The sequence below is a fragment of the Ceratina calcarata genome, unplaced genomic scaffold (genome assembly GCF_001652005.2).
Source record: "Ceratina calcarata isolate Rehan_Ccalc_2016 unplaced genomic scaffold, ASM165200v1 scaffold379.2, whole genome shotgun sequence".
NCBI classification, from domain to species: domain Eukaryota; kingdom Metazoa; phylum Arthropoda; class Insecta; order Hymenoptera; family Apidae; genus Ceratina; species Ceratina calcarata.
Window position 1 is genome coordinate 625747 of NW_017161115.1, and position 9243 is coordinate 634989.

A 9243-nucleotide genomic window follows, 5' to 3' on the forward strand; every position below is an offset into this window, starting at 1 on the left:
GTTTTGGGCAATATAGGTATATACTAAGTTTCAGTCTTTCTAGTGTTAAAGCTTTCGCACGGAATTCAGGAGAAAACGAATTACTGAAAGTTTCATAACGCCATAAGAATTCAGTGATACAAACCAATAATCGTGGTGTGAGTAGTTTAAGTCAACGACTATGTGAGCACTATAGAAATAGAACCGATGAAACTAATGTCGTATTGATACGTTTGTAAAACGAAAATAGTAATGCATCCAAAGGAGAAAATGAATGTTCCATCATCGAAATTTAAAATGCGGATGCACCCCTCTATTGTTGGGGGTGTTTCACGTTCGACGCGAACGGGAGAATGAGAGGGATCGAGCGAAAGGAGTGGCTGGAACTTCTACAATGGATGGCGACGGTCCGAGCCCGGGGTTCATTGAACATTCGACGTGGGAAAATGGAATGGGGCCAGGGATAGGGACTATTCCCTTCGGTGCATTACCTCTTGAAGGCTACCACTCTTTTTTTTCCTATGGCTCAATCGCATGCTTGTAACATGAGCAAATACAATTTAGCGAATTCAAGTATTTTATGCACATTTTTAATGACTTATTGCATGATTCAATTTGTAGTTATTCCAATGATTTATTGCTTTATGGTATAATTAGTTACATGTTCTATTGAGTCATTGTAGCATGATTTACCGTACGATTTGCTATATGCATGATTAATTATATTCAATAATAATGATCTTCCAATTGAAATAATGTCTACTCTATTACTCAATTGCATGCCAGGAATATAATTGAAACTCACAATTGAGATTCTGTACATTGAAGTAGCTTATCGCCATTGTTGAGGAATTACATGCTCGATGTACGATTTGATATACATTTAATATATTGAATGATTTATTACACATTTCATTGAATAATTTGTTACATGCTCCATTGTATGAAATAATTATAATCGTCCAATAGAAACAATACACAATTATCGGTAATTCCTTTGGTCAGCGGATTGAAACTGTTGCAGGGAAGACAGAAATTCCTAAGCCCTAGTAAATCTCAGTTTGGTAACGTGATAGGGATACAGTTTGCCTCGCGTTTGTTCCGGTGACGGAAGAAGTGCGCGGTCGAGTGTATCCCGGGTGTTCTAATCGGCTTGTACGTGTAACTTTCGAGCGCCTCCGCAAACAGATAAGCTCGATGGTTGTTCCAGCCTGGAGTACGTTAAATACATGGCAAATCCTCTAGCAAAGAAAGTTGTAAAACTCTCAGACAGCAAGAATGGAATACAGTTTTATTACGTAGGAATGAAATTGATGAAAAATGATGTTTTAATTGTAGTTATAATTATATAAATCGAAAATGTTTTACAGATTTTTATAGAATTTTTCTGAATCGTTACTATTTACTTTCAACGAGCGTGGGCTATTTGTTTAAGAATTCAGTATGGAACTCGCACAACCGGGTGCATTTATTATTCGGGATTGGCAACGAGGCCTGTCTGACGACGAGATGCACAATTTCCACGTTCGGTGACAGTAAAGTCCTCGATCTCGGTGGGAGGGAAGAGTCACGTTCATTGCGCGCGAAATGCGGTGGCGGCACACGTGTTGCGACAATCTGTCACGAGAGAATATTCCAACAGCCAGACGGACGAGTTCGCGAACGGCCTATTGTGTTCCGGGGTTCAACCCTGCCCGATCAATCATTCTGAATCGTTTCCACTTTTAAACATTTACTATTATTGCGTATTATAATGCAGTAGTGCAAATGTGCAGATTAATACATTGAATGAATTAAAATTTCATTGTTAGTAGTGCATGTCCGTGTGTAATCGGATCGCAAATGAAAATATGAGTCAATAAAAAACAGAAACATTTTATGTATTATTTGTGTTCTCTCAAGTAAATGCAATGAGCCAGTATGTAGTCAGAACGGTGGATGCGAAACTTTGAAAATAGCAATTAGAATTCTGCGCGACGAATAGAAGTCAGAACGAAGCACAGAGTCTGATAGGGGAGTGCACGTGTACTCGGTAATTCCATTCTGTTCCTTACATTATTCATCGTCGAAGATCAGTGGGCGGTAACGAAGAATAGCGACGCGACGTTTGAAAGAGCCAGAAGGAATCCTCGCTTAGTTTAAAACCGCCATTTTGCCAATTAATTAGTTGGAATTCTCCCGAGGGGGAGGAGGAGGGATGCTTCCTTCGTCAGCGAAGACGAATACGACGGTTTTCTCGTTATGAATGAATTTCGTTATCTCGTCCGTCGCGCGCGACCGCTGTTATTAATCGACGTTATTCAATTACCAACCGTGGCCGTAATTGTTGCTAATAGCACCGGTAATTGCTACCAAGAAGAAAGCGTTTCTGCTCGGCAAAACCCTAATCTAACAGAGGCGAGAATATCGACGTAATCAATTTGTGAAAAATACGTATTAGTTTTTGCGAATGAAACTCATTTTGATTAGTAAATCACAGTAAACAATGAAAATTATGAATATACATCTCTCTCAACCTTTGGGACAACAATTTCATAAATATTGTCCTTTAATACAATTTCCAGACTTTATCAACAACGGAAATTCATTCGCCTCTCTTTTTATTCCGGTGGAAGGAGAAACTAATTAAACTTGGTGTGTCAATCGAAACCGTTTGTCAATAGAACTTTTTCTGCTCTCGGACTGCGTATTGACAATCGAGATCGCAATTACACAAAAAAATAACGTGAAACAAAGAAACAGATAATGAATTTAAAAAAAAAAATTAATTATCTGATACACTAGAAGTGTTTAGTTTGAAAAATGAGTTTGCAAGTAGTACGAGTCAACGTTTAGTCAAGACACAGACAATAAAACATACTGAAGCGACTTTGAGGAAATATTTCCTACTCACCATAGTCGTCCTCGTAGATAATGGCGACCTTGGTCCAGTTGAGAAACTCCATGATGTCCTGATAAGCGGCGTTGAGCAAACTTTGTGCGGGGTAGAGATTGATGCTGAACTCTTTCGCCTCCGTGTCCAGGTCCAGCCTGGCTTCCAGATGTGGAATGTCCAGTGCGTCGCAGATGCTGTGAATGTGCTGGCCCAGGATCGGATCCGACGGGCCGAACACCGCCTGCACGCCGTACTTGACCTGTTGACACGCTAAAACGCGACGTCCCAATTATACCAGCAGCAAAGGAATTTTCGTTAAAACGTTATTGTTAATTGATCGTTCGACGGGGGGTTTAGGTAGTCATTAAGGGAGGTTGAGAATCTACTTGGCCATCTGTTGGCAATTTCCGCGTCGTTCGACAAACCATTACGCGAGACAAGGAGAACGCCATTAAGAACGGGAAGCGTCGTTAACGCTGCATTAACGGCTTGCTAAACCGAACGCGTGACCGTCCTCCTCGTCCGATGTTGTAAACTTCCTTTATGGCTGTTCGAGGACTGTCCCGTGGACAACCGAAATGCCAATTAATACCCGTAATCGCGATTTACCTCTCCGGTGTTTAAATAAATAGTCGAGACAATTTTCTTAAATTCATTACTAAAAATCCCCAAGTATAAAAAGAAGAATTTATTATATTATACATATATATTATTACCTCTCCGGTGTTTCAAATAAATAGTCGAGACAATTTTCTTAAATTCATTACTAAAAATCCCCAAGTATAAAAAGAAGAATTTATTATATTATACATATAACATATTACGACGTGATTACACGATAACAACAATAATGCACGAAAATAATAATCCTATGCTTTCTTTGATTCATTAAAAATATTATTTAATTACCAAAATGATTATTTCAAAATTTATAATAAAACGGAGTGATTCACTTAACGAAGGAACGATATTCCTATTAGATTTAATCACAGGAGTAGCTAAACGTTAACGCCTGTAACTCAATAGCTACCATGGAACTAACACGGTTTGTAAAATCATTCCTCGTGGCACGATGCATAAAGTGCAGGCGTAGGATGACCGAATGGCTTGCAGAGGGTGTTATCTCGGCGCTACGAGTTGTTACGGTCCGCTCGGGTGCTATTCAACCCCCAAGTTAACCCAGTGCGATGCCTTTCAAACCTCAGACAACCAGTCCTTATGTCGGCAAGTTAATACATTACACGGAGACAAGAACTCGAATGTCCTGCCAGCTATCACTTTCAACCTGACTTTGTATTTCGAAACGAATATTAGCTAAAGCAAACGTAGAGCTTAATCCCTATTAAACGAATCAACAGCTTAACTTCAGTTTGGTTTCACGTTTCATCAAGAGATCATCTTATATCTGTACATGAAATGTGGAATAATAATATTGAAAACGACTTGAAAGTTGAAATTCTTAATCATCTGAGAAAAACCCATAAAAATGAAATTGGTGAGAAGCCATAGGAAAGTCAAAGGTAGGAAATTTTCGAAGAGCGGAGGATATAATCTTCTTTACAAGTACTTTTCGCTAATCTTCAGTTAACTTCGTCCATTTCTTCTGTCATAGTGTTTGATTATGAAAGACTTATCTACTTAAGTCTCCGACGTAAGGCCTGGCATCTATTATTATTTCCTTGTTTACCCATCCATCCAGAAGTCTTGTTTCAAATATAACATGAATAACAGCTATAGAATCAATCATATTGTAGAAAGTAGAATAATAGCGCCAAGATTTATGAGAATTATTAATAACCGATATAGTGAAGTTCCAACGCGCTAATGAAATATCGACGGTTCATTATTGGATTCGATTCATTATGAACATTATATTGAAACTACGTTACTATTCTTTTGTGCAATGCAATATAGAGACTAATTGCATAAAATTAGTTTATATAATAAAATAAAGAGATTACTATTCATACCAGCTTAGTAAATGCAGAGATTGAATAGGAAACGATGTCAAAGTGATTTTGTATCCATAATAAACATGTTAGAAGTTTGCACAAATATTTCACCGGCGAAAACCCTTAAGGATGTATTGGCTATACAGTCAATCCCAAAAGTTTATGCACTTTAGAAACGCATTTTTTAAAAAGAAATCAGACGTTGGAAGAACATTGCTAATAATAAACAACAAAAAAAAATTTTCGATTTTTCCGAGATTTTTCTAAGGGGTACCCCTTCAATTTCTTCCAAATTTTCGTTTTTGGCCAATAACTCCTAAACCCTTGGAGATGTGGGAAAATTGCATAGGACCTTTTTTGTAGAGGACGACGAGATCTACAATTTCTGTATAAAANGTTATATACAATTTTCCCCCACGTCCATCCGTTCGGGAGTTATTGATAAAAAACGAAATTTTTTTCCAAAAGTTCGCTGTTACGACGCTGGGATGGTCGGATTTTGTCAACATCAATAAAATGCCATATAATCATATGTAACTCGTTAAATATCGAAGTTAGAAGGAATACAACTTTTATTTCAAGTATTTTTCGCAATTTTGAAAATTTTTCGTCAATACTTAATTGGATAATTCCTTCTATACTTTTTAGCACGTAGCTATAGTATATTATTACCATTATTCTTCCGACGTCTGATTTCTTTTTAATTATAGGAAATGCGTTTTTCTAAGGTACCTAAACTTTTGGGGTTGACCGTACAGTCAATACATCCTTAAAATCGAACTCACCGGTGCATTAAAACATTTACTACCAACTGCCATTAATTTTTACACGGATTAACGAACGCTTCGCCATTTCCATTATTTACGCTTTAATCACCCTTCAACAATGTTTGGTCAATTTTCCTGATAAAATATTTCACGCGAACGTACAACACTGTCAGAATTGTTCTTTAAGGTTTGATACTTAAAAGAGGGTTGAAAATATTTTCAGTCAAAGGTAACCGATTTGCTGAGTTAATTTGCCGTTTAATCAAGCGGCCAACAAAAGGAGGCGAGGAGAGGAACTGGAATCGTGCAATCGTTTCCATTTCCGGCGACGCTTATTTTTTAATATCCGACCCATTAACCTGCCCTTTTGAAGCCAAGTCTCGCCGCGGGCGACCACCCTGGGCGAGTGTAAACGACGGGGGAGAAGTGGATAGAGATAAATGTACGGCCGATGGACAAGATAAAGGCGGCGGCGAGGAGGACGATACTTCTATTGTGGGGGATGGCGAACAGAAATAATGCTCGTGTTCTGGTTAGAAGACAGTGAGGGAATGGTAGATAAAATTGTTGTCGGTATACCAAGTGAACAATAGAGATTGTGAAGGGAAGAAACGAGGGACGTAGATAAAATGACTATGAGATAAGCGTATAGAAAGTTTGCAACAGATAAACGAGAAAGTAAACGTAAAATACTTATTTTCTTCACTTTTATCATGAAGATATTTATAAGACAATAAAACATTTTTTTTTAGCCCACATATTGCAGTGTATATAATATTGTTTACTTTATCCATCATTTTCTCTTTTCATTATATATTATACTTCCATTATAGGCAAAGCGTAGATAAAACGCACTGTTGCGTTAACATAGATGTTATGGACGATATAAACAAGCACACAGGATAAAAGCACTTGGATATTAATACTATTTAAGTGGACAGCATGCCTTTTATGAAGCATGAATTTTGTCACCGCTAATTGCCGGTAACGCGTGAAAGCCTTTGAGACGGATAACGTTCAATCGTGTCTGTTATGTATTCGCAAAAGCTCGGTCGTGGCACTCCTCTTTTCCAGACGGCAATGAATTTTCCTTCCCTTTCACGGCCGACGAGCCGTGGCCCGGCGACCGAAACAGAATTTATTCCATTTATTCAACTCGCGCTGGACCGGCAGACAGGCTCGCGTTTCAAACAGCTCTGGATTATCCTTAAAACATTAAACCCGTAAAAAATTAATTCCATGACGCGTCGCTTCGCACGTCGGTTGTTTTCACCCGCCGATAGTAACCGCGGCTGAAAAAATTCACGCGGCCTGATAGTCTGTGTATTTTGAAAATGTGCGGCCCAACGACACAAATTACTGTCGACTTGTTCACGTTTAATTAAAAGTTTTTAATTGAACCGCGACTTTTTACCGAGCTCGTTGATCGATGCTCTTAATTACATCAATTTCGTAAAGTTTTTAATTCTGCTTTTGGCTAGAGAAACGAATGCTCGGAAGTTTATGGAATGTACGTGACACGAGGGTAGAAAGATATGTTGCAGGGACTGTGCTTGAAATGAACTCAAACGGCAGTTCTTTTAGATATGTAGTTACACGGTCGTGGGGGAGGTTCGCGCGGTTGGGTCGCACTTGTGCTTAGGATGTTTTATTATGACCGACTCCGAGTCAAGGATTGAAATATTTCTTTAGCCAGGTTTCCTACATTTTTCCAGATAATTTAATGATAACAACATTTCATTAAAAGCTATTCGATATGTTAGATATTTTTTGTCGATCGTTAGCTAGATGCGTTCTTTAGCAAGAGTCTGGGGTAAGCGCCGTGCTGTTCGTCACAGTCCTCTTACCAGAAGGCACCCTTGCCTTCCCCACTCCGTGGCCAGATCCTTACCAACAATTTCTTTGTTGGTTAGTGCTAAGTCGCACCCAGCCACTTTACCTTTTTTTTAACTGTTTCCACGTTTCCTCGTGGCCAACGTATTTTATGACCCTTAATGGCCGCGTGGCTTCGGGCCACCCGCCATTTGGTCACTACCCTTGCAGAGCCTCTTAAGGCCCCTGCAAGCTGGGTCCCTATCGTAAACCCATTAAAAAAACGAGGGGTCTAGGGCTAACTACCCTCGACAACTCTTAAAAATAAGCTGCCGCTAACATGCATATACAAAAAGCATGTAAAAGTCGGAGACTTCGGAGGGCCCCAGTGTTAGCTAGCCGAGAATCGGTAGCTCGAGGACCAAAACTAGGGGTCACACACCCGCTGTCCACTTACACATAGACGAAAAGGTCGATGCGATTCACTTACACATAGACGAAAAGAAACGCATGCGATTTTTCCGAGAGTATTCTCGCCAAGAAATCCCGAGGATTTCATCGCAGAGGCCATAAAATCGACCTTTTCGTCTATGTGTAAGTGAACAGCGGGGGGTCTGACCCGTACTTTGGGTCCTCGAGTTACGGATTCTCGGCTAACTATTACGGGGGCCCTCCAAAGTCTCCGACGTTTACATGCTTTTAGTATATGCTGTAGGGTACAGTCTACGGCACTGGTAAACCCGGCCGTAGGCTCGAAAAATACGGAAACGCAGCGCAACGCATCGCATCGCACGCTCTGTGAGGATCGAGCATAAGGCCCCTGCAAGCTGGGTCCCTATCGTAAACCCATTTAAAAAAAACGAGGAGTCCAGGGCCAACTAACTCTTAAACGAGGAGTCCAGGGCTCGACAACTCTTAAAAATAAGCTGCCGCTAACAGATAATAAAATCAGAATTCAAATTGCAATCTAACTGAGCCATAATTTTAATTAATCAAACTCAGGGTCAACATTCTTCAAGTTTCTTACGGTTGATTTATTTTTCTCAAGGGTTCACACTCCGCTAATTTATCCTCGGCTAATTAACCCGAAGAACCGAGGGCCAAAGGATAAACTTCCGGTTAATTTGCCGTTAAACGCTGGCCCCGGTAATTACATCATCGACGACAGGTCCAGGCCGCAACGGAGGACTAAACCGAGGGGCAGTGTAATTAAGAGGTATAGGCATGGACCTCGCCGGTCACGAAGGACTGATCCCACTTCCGGCAGAACGGCGAAAAAATCCAATTTCCAGAGCGAAACCGCGTGGGAACGCGCAATCGAATACGAGGTGTAAATTTTCCCAGGAAAACAGATGACCTACGCTTTTTCACAATTTTATCGAATTCATTTGATTTTATTGAATTAGAATTCAATAGAATTATTTTCAATTCGAATTTATTTAAAAATGTTCTACATAAGTATAATAGAAGCTTTGGTACAGCGTTGAACAAAATGCGAGGAAGAAAACGAGAAATCTGAATTTATTTCCTGGCACTGTTCGACGTTCGACAATCGTGTCGGCGACAAAAGGAAAAGAATTTAATCCCTTTAACGAACCGCGCCACGCAAGCGTCGTCCGTATCGACGTAAGTTCCTCGTTGCATCCTCTCTCTTTCCGATTTCAATTCTCATTACATAAAAATTTATGTGACAACATGTAATACAAGAACTATAATAATTTCATTATTTTCCAATTTCCAAAACAAACCCTGATCAATTTTAATTCGTACTCCTTACTCATTTTATTACAAGACAATACAATCAATCAATATTTATAAAATTACAAAAGTACTTCCAATGAAAAAAAAACTACAGGAT

The 9243-nt window shown here is 39.5% G+C and overlaps 1 protein-coding gene across 6 annotated transcripts in view; it reads right to left on the minus strand.

Annotated features, from left to right (window-relative positions):
- The window catches only part of LOC108625896 (glutamate receptor ionotropic, kainate 2), a 107117-nt gene that overhangs the window by 48960 nt on the left and 48914 nt on the right, over positions 1-9243 (minus strand). For all 6 annotated transcript variants that reach the window (XM_026814340.1, XM_026814337.1, XM_018026226.2 and 3 more), the window contains exon 4: positions 2873-3124. In XM_026814340.1, the coding sequence (XP_026670141.1) occupies positions 2873-3124 (252 nt within the window). The remainder of the gene's footprint in view (positions 1-2872; positions 3125-9243) is intronic.